This window comes from Protopterus annectens, chromosome 14.part0 (genome assembly GCF_019279795.1).
Source record: "Protopterus annectens isolate FY-2018-M chromosome 14.part0, PAN1.0, whole genome shotgun sequence".
Classification (NCBI taxonomy): domain Eukaryota; kingdom Metazoa; phylum Chordata; order Ceratodontiformes; family Protopteridae; genus Protopterus; species Protopterus annectens.
This window is the reverse complement of record NC_056748.1, coordinates 622063601-622080838: the sequence shown is the minus strand read 5'-3', so window position 1 is coordinate 622080838 and position 17238 is coordinate 622063601. Positions and strand designations below refer to the sequence as shown.

The window sequence follows — 17238 nt, the reverse complement described above, 5'->3', positions numbered from 1 at the left end:
TCATGGTGACCACAGACGCTTCCCTGATAGGGTGGAGGGAACATTACCTAGGAAGATAGTCCAAGGCATCTGGCAGGATAACGAGGTTCACTTGCACATAACATCCTAGAGATTAAGGCGGTGCTTTTAGCAGTACAAGCATTTCAAGACACTCTCCCTTCTAGGAACAATAGCAATCCAGATATGTCTGTAGTCTGGTACATAAACAAGCAGGGAGGAACCCGAGCTTTCCCCCTTTGTCAAGAAGCCCTGAGGGTCTGGCAATGGCTTCCACCCACTTTCTGATAGCAACGCACATACCAGAGAAATCCAACATCATTGCAGACAAATTGAGCACGGCCATACTATGGCCACATTAGTGTTCCCTCAGTCAAAAAGTTATGGAAGACATTCTGGAAATTGATCTCTTCGCATTGCCCGACAATGCCAAATGCAGAAACTATTCTGCCTTGATTCCACCCAAGGGGGAGTCACCAAGGGATGCATTTGTTCACGACTGGCCTCCGGGACTTCTTTATGCCTTTCTTCCTATCCCTCTAATTCCCAAGATTTTGCAGAAAGCAAGTTTGTTGGTGGCAACAGTAATCCTGATTGCCCACTACTGGCCTCATCAGATCTGGTTCTCCTTTCTTCAGCCTCATCTTCGGGATGAACCATATATTCTGGACCCTGGTCTTCCTTCTGACACACCCATCAGGGATGGTTCACCCCAACCTGGACAATGTCAAAATAACAGCCTGCCTGCTCCAGTTTCCCTGATCACCAGGATTCCTCTCCTTTCCAGTCAAACATATTTTACTATCTTCTCATAAAATGTCTACATGGAAACTGTACAGGAGCAAATGGAAAAGATTTGCTACATGGGCCAACAATAATCGGTAAGACCCCTTTACTGTGCCCATACAGTCTATTCTAGAGTTTTTGGAAGAACTTTTCAATGAAGGAGCTGCTGTAGCCATTTAAAGTCCAACTGGAAGCAATTTCCAATTTTCATATAGGACAAAATGTTTGTGGGATCATGTCAGACAGACTTTGTAAACCCTTTCTGAAAGGAACTACTACAATAAGACCACCATATAAAAACCCACCACCCCCCTGGATCTTAATTTCATTTTGTCTATCATCTGTCCCCCCCCCCCTTGAACCATCAGCAATATGTGAGTTGATGTTCCTCTCCTGGAAAACTCTCTTTTTAGTGGCTATTACTTCACCCAGAAGAGTTTCTGAATTGCAAGCCTTATCTGCCAAGCCCCCATACCTAATTTTTCATAAGGACAGAGTTTGTTTACGCACAAACCCCTTTTTTCTACCAAAGGTTGTGTTGGAAAGTAACCTTAACCAATCTACAGCGTTGCCAGTTTTCTTCTCCTTTATTTTGGAAGGTGGAGACTTATTCACTGCATCTCCTAGATGTTCATAGACAGTTACATTTCTACTTGCATAGGACCTCTGAGTTTAGAAAATCTCTTATTCTGATATTAAAAAAGGTCATCCAGTCACAAAGGTTACTTTATCTAAATGACTTCACTAGGTACATCTTACATTTATAATTCAAAGACTAGACCCCTTCCAAAAACTGTTAAAGCTCATTCAACAATGCCTGTCGCTACATCTGCAGCTTTTCAAGCTAGATTACCATTGGATAACATTTATGCTGCAGCAACTTGGACAAAACCTCCATTACAAAGTGGATTTGGCCTCTAGGAGTAGAGCTTCTTTCAGTCCTATGGTTCTGAGGTATCTTCTCCCATAAGCCACCTAAGAGTCAGGTTGCTTGGGACGCAGTCCCATCAGTGAGAATAAAGGCAAGATTGACAACATCACATAAAGAAGCTATGTACTTACCATAACATTCCAGGTGTGCTGTCCATCTCATCCTTTATTCTCACAACCCTCCCTCCATACCCCTCTGGCTATACTCCTGTGAGACAGAGTAGTACAAATTCAATACTACAGAACCATATAGCCTCAGAACTCATGGTTTTCTAAATGTTTTGAGCGATATACACACACACATATATATATATATATATATATATATACACACACACACACACACAAACATACATGTATGTTTTCTCTATAAGACTACTGGGAAAAAAACAAGTTGAGGAAGCTAGGGGGTTGCATTATGGGTAAAGAAGAGGCCCACAAGCTTTGCTGAAGACCTTGAGCTTGGAAAATGGTAGAGATGGGATTGGATTTGACCCATCAGTGAGAATAAAGGATGAGATGGACAACACACATGGAATGTTATGGTAAGTACATAACTTCTTTTTTAAAAGGAAGGGAGGTACCAACATCCTGGAAAGAAAGCTGTGGTGGCTGTAATACCTAAAGGAGGTAAATACCCAACTGATTCAGCTTCATGGGCTACCCATTGGTGCAGCAGTTAGCATTGCTGCCTCACAGTAAAAGTTTATCCATTTCAATTCTCGGTTGCAGTGCCTTCTGTGCAAGTCTGCATGTCCTCCCTGCATTCGCATGGATTTCCCCCAGGTGCTCCGGTTTCCTCCCACATTTCAAAGACACGAGTCTGGAGCATTTCTCCCAGGGCCTCTGCTGAAAATGGGCTTTGTCACAGTCAGACTTTCCCAGTAAACAAATGTTAAATAAACTAAACTAAAATAAAATATAGGCCAATTTCAATTTTTATATCAATGGTTAATTGGTTGTCTAAAATGGCTAAAAGAATGGCAAATGTGATGCCAAAATTGATGGATATGGACTAATGTAGTTTTATGAAGGGGAAGCAAACATTTGACAACATTAATAGAACAATGATGATCCAGTTAGAAACAGAATGTAAGAAAATACTGCTGTGACTGGTCGATCTTGATGCAGAGACAGCATTCAATAGAGTAAGCTGGGATTTTATGAATAGGGCAATGGAAGCATTTGCACTTCCTGATACAATAATAAAGTTAATTAGATAGATACACAAGGGATCAGAGGCAAAATTCAAGGTTGAAGGGTTCCTCATACAAGTAGTTTCTGAACAAGGAAACCAAGGCAAGAGGTATCCTCTTTCCTGTTTATTTGTGCTACATTTAGAACCACTGGCAAAGAAAATAAGGGACTCAAATTCAAGGCTATAATTTGCATGGTAGTCAATAAAAGTTGGCTTTACTTGCAGATGATGTTTTTATGAATAGGGCAACAGAAGCATTTATACTTCCTGATACAATAATAAGGTTAATTAGAAGGATATATAAGGGATCAGAGACAAAAATCAAGGTTAGGGGGTTCTCGTACAAGTTGTGTCTGAACAAAGGAACCAAGGCAGGGGTGTCCTCTTTCCTGTTAAGTTATTTGTGCTATATTTAGAATCACTGGAAATGAAAATAAGTGACTCAGAAATTCAAGGATATAATTTGCATAATGTTTAAGAAATTATTGCCAGATATTTTTTATCTGATGGAATCAAAAAATGACATCTCAGTGTTGTGGAATATTCTGAGGCAGTTCCAAGTTTTTTCAGAACAGAAAATTAATGAAGATAAAGGAAAAGTTATAACTATAAACTATGTTCCCACACATGACTTGGTCCAACAATATCCATATATTTATGGGGACATGATAAAATGAAATATTCAGGAGTATGGATTAAAAAGGATTTGGTTATGGCACCAAGAAATATGTGGGAAGAGACTAAACAAAAGATAATGCAAAACTGAGAAATTAGAAGCGGTTACCTATGGATAGCCAGATACAAGCAGTAAAAATGTTTTTACTTTCTTTAGTTTTGTCCATAGGTCAGGCATATTTTTACCAACCAGAAAAGAAGTTGTAGAGAGTAATACAGGGTTAAAGTTTGGGAGAAGAAGAAGGCAATAGTCAAGTGGGATAAGTTGATCCTCCCAAAAGAGCAAGAGGGTTTAGGAATACCTGATTTGAAGAAATACACAATTAAAGTTTTTATATATAACACAGACAGCTAAAATTCAAAATGGAAATGGATGACAATAATGATGAAGTGGGGGGGGGGGTAATTCAAAGAGAGGAAATAATGGGATTTTGGACACAGATCCTTACGGAGAAAAACAATGGCCATACAGAATATTATATTTATAAAGCAACAGAAAGTATACTAATAACTAAGCCAACATGGGAATGAAGAAAGGAAATTCTGCTGATAGGGATGACTACAATTAGGGGTACAGAGAATACAGAACAAGGGAATAGAATTTACTGGAAAAAGCTGGCAAAGGAACCAAAGTATTGGGAACAACTAATTAGTAAGGGAAAGGTAATAGAATGGGAAGAGGCTAACAAGATATTTGGATTGCAGGTTAGTGATTGCCTTCCCTATAAAGAATTGATATAACAGCACAGACAGAGAAGAAGGGACAGAGGAATCCTAACTGAATAACTTGCACTGGTTGAGTTTTTTTATACTGAATCTAGACAGAAGCTGCTGTTAAAAAAAATGATAATTAGTAGGGCATATAAAATACTGCACAATAACTATAGGAATCAATCAGAAAAGAAGAGCTAAGATTGGAAAGAGCGATTAGATATGCAATTCACAAAAACACTGGGAGGACAAATGCACAGGCTCCCAAAAATGTCTAGATGACTTAAGATTTTTGCGTGGAAATGTTTATATAAATACTGTTTTACCCCAAGCAAACTCCAAATAATGTTTCTAAGGTAGAAGGCAAATGTTGGAGGTGTGATAGGGAAGAAAGAAGTAACTGGGAACATATGTTTTGGGAGTGTAATGAGTTGGCAGACTTTAAAAACTCCCTGCAGACTACTCAGTCAGGGCAAGTTTTTGCACTGGGATACAGAATCTGAGTTGCCTCGACATAGTAAGCCCTTAAGTCTAATTCTGGTAGCTGCCAAAAAAGCAATTACTAGAAAATGGAAATTACATAGAAACAATGGAAATTATAGGAACAGTACATGCAGAACAGTGTTTTGCAGGAGGAACAAGGTTTAAGAGAAGGTAAGAACTGAATATTTAAGTAATATTTCCTAAATTATAAGACACATACCAATATATGTTATGTATAACATATGTAAATGTGAACTTGCTAATATGGTTTGATTAGTTTTATATAAATGTAAGTTGGCCTACGTCATGTGTGATAATTCAATGCAGGTGTTAAAATGTGTAGAAACTTGAGAAAGTGTCAATAACATAATTCAGAAAGGTCCTATCTTCTAAATGTAAGGTGGCAGAAAAGTTTATCAGACTGTCAACACACATGTGCATGTATTTCAAGATGAGCCTGACAGTTCAAAAATTCTGAAGAATAGCATAGAAGAAAAAAAAATGATCTTCTCAAACCTGTCAAAGGCTTTACCATTCTTGTTAGAAGGAGATGGATTACCATTGACCAAAAACTTGTTAGCAGCTGGAAAAGAAATATAAACAGCTGCTTGGTTACACCTGAGATGAGAAAACAAATACTTGTTAGACTGACTAACTTTATGAGGACTGCTTTTTAGGGACTGAGGATTGACTGCCAGGGCTACTGCAGGCTAAGTCAAAAACATCCCCCAAGGCTGGCGGAATGGGATAGAATGTTTCAAATTCATATCCTCTTGTAACATCTCATAATATCTAAAGTCAACTTCCACCTGTTCCCACTGAAATAAGTTATTCATTCCTGACACAGTCTCAGAAAAATAAAATTCTTCAACAGGAGAAACTCAGGAAACATGGTCCTCAGACTCAGGATCTGGGACATAAGAAAAATAAGAGAAAGCTGTTCCTGCCCTTATCAGGATCATCTGATAATGAATCCCCAGGAACTGTGGAACAAGAATTATTTTTTGCCCTCAAATCTCTCTTCCAGTTCAAAGGCTGCAATAAACCCATAGCCAAAGTAATTAACTCATCCTAGTCAACAGAAAAACTTATCAGATATAGTATGTCTAAGTTTTTATTTCTTTTTCCTAGAAACATCCCTAGAAGGAGACCAACTTAAGAATGGCACGTCTAACCAGGAAACTATCTTACTCTGGCCATACTGGGAAGAACCTCCAGGTGAAACTGTCATAACTGAAGAAAGTGTCTTTCCCATGCTTGTTGAGGGCACCTGATAGCCATGCACAGGATGTGGCTAACCCCAGTCAAGGGTGGCAAAAGTACTAGACCAGAAGATCCCACAGAAACTATGAGTGGTCTGATGAAAAATCTATGGCCACAGCAGAATCAAAAGACTGGTAAGAGGACCCATGCTCCTGACAAAAAAACTGTTCCCTGGTAAGCAAAGCTGGAAGGAGTCAGAGGGCAAGTTATCGCTAAAGTGTTCAGAAGGACTACACACATGTACACTTCCCTACACCAATCCCAAAAGAATACAAAAATAATTGTGCAAATAGTACCTTTTTGCTCCAAAGCTTCATGAAATACCTCTAAAAAATACAAAAATAAACTGCCAGACAACAGTCACGTGACAGTCTAGACAACACAAGTGAAAAATGCACTAAATTAGCATAGATCCAGTACAATTTTTTTTAAACAAAAATACTGGCATTCTTGAAGAGATCCAGTGCAATTTTTTAAACAACGTTAATTATGAGGGGATGTATCTGCCCAGAAACTGGAAGAAAGAGCCAAACGTCAATCCTATAAAGCCCAGTGTTCTTGAAAGCAACAAGAAAGTACTGAAAGGTTTTGACTCCCAGGTAGCTGTTTTTTCCATTTGGAGCTTGAGCTACAGTATCTTAGATGCATGTGTGGGGGGAAGCCTAAGACTTTGGAAGACTGCCAAGCTGTTATATCCTTGGCAGGATATAACCCATATAGCTAAGGCTACTGCAGCAGTGATTTATGATTAACATACATTACTTCACTACATACACTGTGAACAGTACAGTTAATATTCACCTACATTTTATAAAGGTTTATACAACATTTAAAGTAACTGTTGTAACAACATCAATAAAAGTTGAAATTTAACTCAATATTGTTTGGTATTTGTAGCATTAAAAAATCATCTGTCGCGGTAATAAAGTCTGAAACATTATATGAACAGGTACAGGCCTGCTGATCATTGACAAAGATTTTTAAGAATGGTGGTTAATACAAAGGCAACATCCAGAGGAATGTGGAAGGGCAATCAGCAGTTTCTAATGAAGGCTAGTTGTAATTCTGGGTGCACCTGAAAGGACCATAATTCCTCTGCCTGCTGGAACTCCAGATGTCACTGCAAAGTAGCAGATGATAATACAGGGAGCTGGGCTTATAGACATGAGCAATTGAAACCAGTCATGTAGTCCTTAAAGGGATACTGTACTAACCTGACAGCTCCCTGGAAAATATTCCAGCACCCCAGTGTAGCATTCTGTCCTTATATTACACATTTACAAAATACGTCTGTGAGACCTGTTCTTACCAATAGTGAAGACTACAAGCACTGTATACAATGCATCTCATCTAAGCCTGTGGCTCTGGACATTACAATTGAAAAAGGGCAGAGGTTTAAATTAGCACAATTAGAAGGGCACAGATTTCAGCATGCTTGCAACTGCTAACAGTAGCTAAATATAGCTTTTATAAAATGCATTTTTTTTCTTTTGCATGTTTCTTCTATAAAATGGTCAACTGCAGCCACAGAGCTGCCAAATAAGTGGAGCTCCCTTTTAAGGGATAGGCATCTAAAATTATCACTTTCTTCCTTCAGTGTGGGTCAAATATGTCCTCCTTGTGAGCAGACTACCCATGAGTAAGATAGAAGGGAAAGTCACACTACCCAATAAGATAGAAGGGAAAGTCACACTACCCAAGCCACTGATGCCTAATGGTCAATAATGTTCCTGATACTACACATTAAAACAAAAAAATGATGAATTTCAGTGAACCAAAGAAAAGCAATTATCACAACTTAAAAGACAGTCCACATCTGCGTGGTATTCCTTAAAAGAGGTAAAATTGTTTAGTTACAGAGTATATGCAGTAGAATTTCTGCTGATGACAAACAAGGAATTAAGCTCAATACTGTGCAATAATCAAAAATTATTAAAAAAATGGTAGGCAGAGGTGGTGCAGCGGTTAGCATTGTCGCGTCACAACAGGTTCTCTGGTTCGATTCTTGGCTGGAGCACCTTTGGTGCGGAGTCTGCATGTCCTCCTGTGGTGGAATGAGTTTTTAAAGACATGCAGGTAGGTCTGTGTATATGTGCGTGTGCCTTCTGTGAAGGTTGAGTGCCAGGCTGGCAACTTGACACTGTAAAAATTCCACTGCCAATCAATCTGCAGACCAGTGATCCGCTGTGGTGACCCCTAACCAAGAAAAGCCAAAAGACATTGCTTTTGCTTATTGTGCAATAATAAAAAATACCACATGCACAATGAAAATCTGGTGCAAACTGACAAGCTTCAAAGCAAACCTTTACCAGATGCACTTTTCTGGAACACTGTCTACAATAATGAAAATGTATGTAATATGACAACACCGGCGATGAATATAACTGAAGCTTGGCAACATGACAATCTGGTGGATCACTGGAATAATGCAAAGATTCACATACCTCCAAAAGAGTAAGACAGGAGATGGTGTAAAAAATGATAATTATACTATGTCTATAAAATATAATTTTCACTGAATAATACTGGCCTTGTTCAAAATCAGTTTAGAAAACTTGCAATTTTATACAAAGACTGAATAATTTTATTACAAAATTAAACACATTACTTACACAGTGTTACTAATTAGCTTGCGACTGTTAAAAAAAAAAAAAAAAAAAAAAAAAAAAAAACTGAAATGAAGTATATACAAATGAAGTCATCTGTCCACACCCCAGTTCTTTATTAGGATTAAACATTTACAAAACTATATGATCAACTTTAAATGCGTTTGTACTTTACACAGATGTTTTCAGGTATCAACCGAGCTGTTCTGTTCAAAGTAATGGAGTATCACTCTTCTATTATGACTTTATTAGTGCTGTTTAAAAAAAAAAAAGAAAAAACAGCCAAGACATTTTTTTAAAAGATCTCAAGTATTTTGCAAAGCTGACAACCTTTTCATTCAATGCATGTTTTGAGATGTAAACATATTTGCATTTTTTTTCTGCTCCTTACATTTGAAAAAAGTCCATCAGGCTAAACTAAATCCTTCATAGTGATTAATAGCCTGTAAAAGTTTGGCTTGCAGTGTGTCTTTGTCAGTGTATTTTGGCAAGTCCAGCAGGTTAAAACAGGTGTGTGCTACAGGAAGATAGTGTTCTCCACCACCTGTTGGCTGAATGACAAGTTTAAGACTTTTCATTCCTTGAAGGGGGATGCGATCACTTCCTGTTAGAAACACTGTCAACAAAAAGCAAAAAAGATGCTAAGTTCACATACTGTAATATTTGAGTAAACATTTATAAGAAGCTGTCATGTCAGTACATTACATGTGGTGAACAAGCTGATCATCATACTGCCTTTTGTAGTACATGCAAAATACCTACTTAGATTACTCAGCATATGACTAATATCAACATCCACACCTGGAGAAAGTACAGTTGTGTAAAATCTTATCAAAGCAGTAGATGTCCCTCTTTTCACTGTTGCAGTATTTTCCACAGTAGGGATCTCCTGGCATGGATAGCCCAACTTCCTGCCAGTATACCATAGCCTTTAGATCAAGATCTTGTATGCGTCATGTGTCACACGTATGCTCCCTGTACAGGACGTAGGGCATAAAAGATATGTATGGACTAAGTTACCCAGAACTGCACTGCCCCAGAAGACAGCAGTCTCCACAGAACAAAAAGGCTATGCACATCCAGGAGGAGAAACTGCAGATGGAAAAGGGAAACTTATCCAAAAACAAAAGGGGATGGGGATGGAAGGAGCAGATACTGCAACAGTGAACAGAAGGAGATCTACTGTTATAAGATTTTACACAACTGTACTATGTCTTTCTACATCACTATTGCAGTATTATTCACAAATCTGCTCTAGCCTTAGAAAGCATATCCAATTTATAATGCTCAATAAAGGTATGCATTGAATACCAAGTAGCAGCTTCAGGGATGGAATTGCTGTCCAACCCACTGAAGAAAGCACCAAAAGAGGTAACAGCCCTTGTGGAGTGACCACTAATGTAAGTAGACATTTGCCATGAAAAGCATAACAAAAAGAAATGGACATGGATATTTAGGAGGAGATGGTTTGCTTAGAAACAGCCAAACCCAACGTCCTGGGATGAAAGTATAAAGGAAAAAGAAAGTCAGATATATGAATGGCTTTAGTTTTATCCAAAAAACACCTGAGCTATCTGTGCAAATCCAAGGTATGTAATATTCTCTCACTAGCAGACTGAGGATAAGGAAAAAAGGAAGGGAGTTGAGTTCTCTTTGAATCAGGCCATTCATCGACCACCTTTGGCATAAAAGGAGGATTAATACGAAGGAACACACTGTCATTGTTATTAAAAAGGGAGGGATGGCCATAAGGGTCTGAAGCTCAGAAACCCTCTGATCAGAAGAACAAGTAATAAAACAACAGACATCCAGGTAAAGGCTGCAGAGAAACTGAACCTGCAGGCTCAAAAGGAGGCTGGATCAATTTTGCTAAAACAAAATTAAGGTCCCAAGGAGGAGAAATAGGCTTCCTTGGGGGCGTAAGCTGCAGGACACCTTTCACCTCAAAGCGAGAAGCTAAAGGAGGACTTAAATGTAAGACTGGCAGAAATAGCTGACAAATGGGCCTTAACAGAAAAATAGGCCAAGTCAGACAGCAGCAACTTACACAAACAAGAGAAAAAGAGGGCCCCCACTGAAAAAAGATCTTGGTTATGAGTATGGCACCAGACAGAAAATCTCTTCCATTTGGACATAAGACTTTCTAGTTGCAGGTTTTCCTGCCTCCTGTAAAACCCTAAGCACATCCTCAGAAAAGAGGCACCTAAAAGGGATCAAAACCTTATCACCCAAAGTCTTCCAAGATGGCTGCACATTGAGTAGCAGCTTAATTCTAGCTCTCCCAGTGTGAAAACAGAAACTCACCAGAGAGGGCCAGTAGACTTGTGTTTATGAGTAAATTTCAGTAACTGACTAGCAAGTGTACTGCCTAGATGCCTGGAAAAAAATCAGCTTCAAAAAGTGAGGAAGAAACGCTGACTGGGAAAAGTTATGTGGCTGTTCAGCAAAAACCAATATAATCTCCAGACATGAATTCCAGTAACCTACAGGAACATACAAGACTACTGCACACAGACATGGTTAAAACAAACAAAAAAGGTTGGAAAAAACAGAAGGAAGCTTTAAACAGATATTCAGATGAGGTGATAAAGTTGCAATCTCAGAGGCTGAAATGAAAAGGCTGGCTGAATAAGAGACTGCTCAGGAAGAGATGTTTCAAAAATAACAACAACAGGGCACATAGGGAAAACCTGAGATTTTCATCTATACCAGAGAAGCTGTAAGGAACAGACTGCATTAATTTTATGAAAGTACAAATAAGCAACTGGACTGGTGTTCCACAGCAGAAGTTGTTAGTTGAAAGGGCACATCATGAGTATGCTCCAAACCTGACTATGAGGAAAACAATCTAGACGTTTAATAGTAAAGATGCAATCATATCGGCAGGAGTTGACTCTGACAAAACTGTGGCAGAAGGACAAAGTACTAAAAGTGGGAGAGAGCAGAGTGTTTGTGGAGAATGATTATTCATTCTGCACTAGGCAGAAGAGGACCGAATTTATTCCACTATTCAGGGAATGTTGAGATGCAGGTGTGAGATTCAAACTGCTGTACCCAGCTGTCTTCAAGGTATTCTTCCCTGGAGGGACAAAAATAATTTCTTCATGAAGTGCATGCTGAAGAGGAAATACAACATTTTGTCCAACAAAAAAGTAAGGAGTCAATTTACATATTATTCCTCAAGATATAAAAACTGGGCTAGGCTAGACAGAATTTACATTTCACAAGAACATGTGCATTTAATTGAAGGTCTTGATATGCACCCAATAACTATTTCAGATCATGTGCCAATAGTAACTAAAATAAAAACAAAGGGTAATGAAATAAAAATGAGATACTGGCACTTTCCCACCCATCTGCTGAAAAAAAGGAATTTAAGGAATGAGTGGTACAGATTACACAGAAGATATTTGAGAGGATATAAACCTTCTGAAAACAGCTAGGGAGTGGGATAAAATTAAGGTGGAGTTTAAAAATAGGGTAGAAATAAAAAAAGGGAGCTATGGTTAAGAAGTAACAAGAATTATTTAGAGTGACTGACATATGTTAAAGTATTGCAGAATAGGGGGAATCTCACAGAACAAGAGGAGGATCAACTGCAGAATGCCAAGCAGAAAATAAGGGATTACCTCAATAATATGCATGACTTTAGAAAGATTGCTTTTAAGCAACTGTTTTGATAACACTAGAGTACAACAATTTTTAACACAATGGCTCAAGCAACAGAAAGTAGAAAGGGCTGTCGCCATGCTTAGGGAGCCTATAACAAGAAAGGTAACAAGATCCTGTAGATAGGTTAGAAATATTTCAGAAATTCTACGAAAGCCTTTATAAAGCAGAGAAATATGGAAATCAAGAAAAGATACAAATGGAAATGTTTATGGAAGAATTAAGCATACCAAGGTTAGAGGTAGATGAGACTCAATTACTAATGCTTAGTATGAGATGAGATAAAAATTAGGTTGCATAACCAATCTACAGGAAAGTCCCCAGGAATAGATGGCATTCCTGTGGAAGTTAGGAGGGAAAAAAATGAATGATCTTGAAGGTTTTAGCAGTATTTTAAGAGAAGTACCAAGATCCTGGAAGAAAGCAGTGGTAGCTGTAATACCTAAAGAGGGTAGAGAGCAATCAGACCCAGCTTCATATAAAGGATTCAATACTAAACCATGATTATAAAGTGTTCATGTACATAATGATTGAAAGAATGACAAAAGTAATGCCAAAACTGACAGATACGGGTCAATGTGGTTTTGTGGAGGGGAGGCAAACATTTGACAGCATTAACAGAACACTGATGATTTCAGAGGAAAACAAAATGTAAGAAAATACCATTGTGGTTGGTAGGTCTTGATGCAGAGAAAGCATTTGACAGAGTAAGCTGGGACTTAATGAGCAGGGCAATGGAAGCATTTGCATTTCTTCAAAGAATTATAAGGTTGATTAGGAGGATATATGAGGGAACAGAGATGAAAATTAGTGGGTGGGGTCCTTTCTGATAACTTCTGCTTGAGCAGAGGAACCAGGCAAGGGTGTTCTTTCCTCTTTGTTACTTGGATTATATTTAGAACCACTGGCAAAGAAAATAAGAGACTCAGAAATTTAAGGATATAATTGGTATGGTAGTCAAGAATAGCTGTCTCTATTTGCAGATGATATTACTTTATATCTAATAAAACCAGAAAGATACATTACAGTGTTGTGGAACATTTTCAGACCGTTTCAGTTCATTTTTGGGATACAAAATGAATGAAGCTAAAACAAAGGCAATAATGGTAAATTATTTACCCTCACACGAATTGATTCAGCAATATCCTTATTTATAGGGACATGATAAAATAAAATATTTAGGAGTATGGACTAAAAATAATTCTGGTGTGGCAGTTAAGGATATGTGGGAAGAGACTAAACAAAAAAAATACAAAAATTAAGAAAATGGAAGCTCTGTTGATATGGATAGCAAGATACAAGCAGTCAAAATGTTTTTAGTCCCCTTAGTCTTACACACAGGTCAGGCATACTTTTATCAATCACAGGAGAAGTTGTGGATAGCAATTAATAAAGACCTGAAGGACTTTATCTGGGGGGGGAAGACGGCAAGAGTCAAGTGGGATAAGCTGATTCTTCCAGCAGAACAGGGCGGATTGGTATTACCCAATTTGAAGGGGTATTTCAGAGCTACACAGTTAAGGCTCCTATATATAACAGAAGCAGAAAACTAATTCAAAGTGGAAAGGGGTGATGGTGAAACAGAGGGAAGCTCAAGAAATAAGGACAGACTGGGATTTTGGATGCAGGCCTTTAAGGAGAATAACAATAACCATACTGAACACATTATATCCATAAAGTAACAAAGTATACCGAGAACTAAGACAACATGGGAATGAAGAAAGGAGATTCTGATGATAGGGGTAACTGTAATTAGGGATATAGACAATAGGCAAGAGGGGGCTGTAGGGTTGCCACCTTCCTTCACGGCTAAAACCGGAGTAAAGCCACGCCCCTTGCGTCACCAGTAACCCTGCCCCACCCCAACACCCATCTCCCGCCCACATACCACCCATTTTGTGACGTCACAATGACATAATTCGGTGGGAACGCCCTCTTTTTTCATTCCCGCTGCCTGCTTTTGGCCGATTTACTATGCTTTTCTGTAAAAAAGCATAGTAAATCAGCCGATTTACAAACTCCGATAGTCTGTTTCCTTTTTGAAACAGAATACCGGAGTTTGTACAGTGTTTTCCGGACTACCGGAGAATCAGTTTGATTTACGGATAGTCTGGAAAAAAAAAACGGAGGGGTGGCAAGCCTAGGGGGCTGGAATTTATTGGAGAAAACTGGCAAAGGAACCAAGGTATCAGGAGCAAATAACTAGACAGGGAAAGATGAGAGTGTGGAAAGATGCCAAGAATTTATTTGGACTGCAGGTTACAGATTGCTTTCCCTATCAAGGTTTGACCAGAGTTATAGGCAAAGAGAAAGAAATAAGGGGATCCTAAACAAAAGACCAGCACTGGTAGAGTTTTTAGTAGGATCCAGAACAGAAGTTGCCATTAAAAAGAAATAATTAGTAGAGCATATAAAATATTACATGATAACTATAAAAAAGCAATCAGAGGAGGTTAGAGAGGATTGGGAAGAGAGACTGGATCTGGGTAAGCAATTAATAACGAAACAATGGGAGGAGATATGTATGTCTCCTAAATATGCAACAAAATCTAGAAGTTTTAGGATTTTTGTTTGGAAAAGTTACACAGATGTTTTTATACCCCAAGTAAACTCCAAAGAATGTTTTTGTCAGGTCGATAGAACATGTTGGAGGTGTGATGGGGAAGAAAGAGGTAATTGAGAACATATTTTCTGGGAGTGCAGTGAGTTGGCAGACTTTAAGGATTCCCTGCGGGATGCACTGTCGGAGATGCTGGTTGGGCAGATTGGTCTGATGAGGGAGATGACTTTTCTGAGCTATGATACAGAATCGGAATTACCTAGACATGGTAAAGCCTTGCTGCCTCTAATCATGATGGCTGCCAAAAAAGCAATTACTAGAAAATGGAGATCAAAAGCTAAACCATATTAGAAGTAATGAATATAGCAACAGAGATAAAACAACTGGAACTGATATCTTTAGAAAAAATAGGAACAAAGTACATGGGAAAATGGGAATAGTGGGAACAATACATACAGGGGAAGAATGAGGGTTAAAAGAAGGCAGGACTTAAATAAGCTATGTAATGTTTGACTGAAAACAACTGGGTAGATTATAAGTGATGTATAATGTTTGCAACTGTGTGTGTTAGTATGCTTTGTGATGTAAAATGCTTGCAAATGGGATTGTGTTGGTGTGGCTTGTTTTCATTTATTTAAATGTAAGATTGCTTATATCGTAAGTGCTGGTTTAATAAAGATATTTCTCGTTTAAAAAGGGGGCAGGAATTGAATAATTTATGTAATATTGCTTAGGTTATATGATATATAGTAATATATGTGAAGCATAATGTTTAATTTCAACTTGTTAATATTTATATTGATTACTTTTATATAAATGTAAATGTGCCTCTGTCACAAGTGAAATTCAGTAAAGTTGTTTAAGAAAAAAAAACTATCACCCACAGTATCAGCTTAAGAATGTACAAGTGAGAATGTATGAGTGACCCCTTGTCTTGTGTGAGGCGGTCCAACTGGTGAGGTAAGTTATAATGATGGCCCCTGCCAGATGCACTGAGAGGGAGGGGGAACCAGTGCAGTCTTGCCCAAAAGGGAGCTGCTAACCAGATTTTTTACAAAATCCAGATGACTCTTCTGCAGAACTCTTAGAAGTAGGGGAATGGGAAGGAAGGCATAGACAAACATCTCCTTACAAGGAAAGGAAAGGGCATCTGTCTTCCACTCCAAATGGCATGGCACTCTGGAACAGAAGAGAGAGAGAGAGAGAGGTGTCTGTTCAGGGGGGAGGCAAAAAGATCTACTTGAGGAATGCCCCACTGATAGACCATGTCCAGAAACACATCTCTGTGAAGCATTCATTCGTGAGCCTGTGTTTTGGACCTCCTCCAGGCAACTGCCACTAGATTGTTCTCTGAGGGAACATACACTGCCTGAAGAGTTAACTGACAACTGACAGCCAGATCCCAGGCCTGAAGAAAACCTGCAGAAAAGGTTAGACTTTGTGCCCCCTTGTTTGTTGACATACCACAACAACGTGGTGTTGCCCGTGTAAACCTTTAGAGGGCATGGACAGAGCATGATGTGAAAAGCCTGAAGGGCCACAATCAGAGCTCTCATCTCTTTGACATTGATATGGTCTGACTTCTGATGGGGGGGGGGGCAAAGACCTTGAACTTTCAGATGACAAAGGAAGCCCCCCAACTCATGTCTGAAGAGTTGGTGAAAAAGTTCTTGAGAAGGAACTGCAGGCTGAAAGGGCAAACCTAGGTTGATGAAAGGGCAAACCTAGGTTGAGGGAAAGTTGCCAACTCCACCACTCAAATTCACGCTTTAGACAAGGAAGGAGAGGCACACTGAATTCCAGAGGGTGGCAATGCTGAATCCAAACTGACCTGAGGCACTGATGAAGGTACTGAATGTGCAGTTTGGAAATAGGGAGCATTGGAATATAAGAGGCCATAAATCCAAGGGCTCAGAGAAACACTGTGGGTGGAACAGCAGGCAGAGGAAGAAGACACTGAAAGAAAGCTGTTAAGGACAGGACATTTGGAGTTGGAAGAGAGGCCAACACTGGCACTGTCTGAATCCTGCAATCCAGATGCACATGATCCTGAAATGGAGAATCAGGACAGACTTTTGAAAGTTGATACTGAACCTCAGACTTTGGAGGAGAGAGATGGTGAACTCCAGATCCTGTAACAGGCAACTGGAAAAGGGCTCTTGAAGCAACAGGACATCTAGATAAGCAGAAATCTAAATGCCTTGGAGCCTGCAGAAGGCAATTACAGGAGCTAGGCATTTTGTGAATACCCTTGAGGCAATACAGAGGCCAAAGGGCAAAGCAGAGAACTGGAAATGAGAGGAAGAGACAGAGAAACACAAAGAAATCCTTTAAAAGAGGGTGGCTATGAATATGAAGGA

At 39.0% G+C, this 17238-nt stretch overlaps 1 protein-coding gene across 4 annotated transcripts in view; it reads right to left on the bottom strand.

Moving 5' to 3' along the window:
• Nucleotides 1-8741: 8741 nt before the first annotated feature.
• Nucleotides 8742-17238, bottom strand: part of HERC4 (HECT and RLD domain containing E3 ubiquitin protein ligase 4) — a 3175640-nt gene continuing 3167143 nt past the window's right edge. For all 4 annotated transcript variants that reach the window (XM_044056374.1, XM_044056377.1, XM_044056376.1 and 1 more), the window contains one exon: nt 8742-9265. In XM_044056374.1, the coding sequence (XP_043912309.1) occupies nt 9057-9265 (209 nt within the window). In that variant the 3' untranslated portion in view covers nt 8742-9056. The remainder of the gene's footprint in view (nt 9266-17238) is intronic.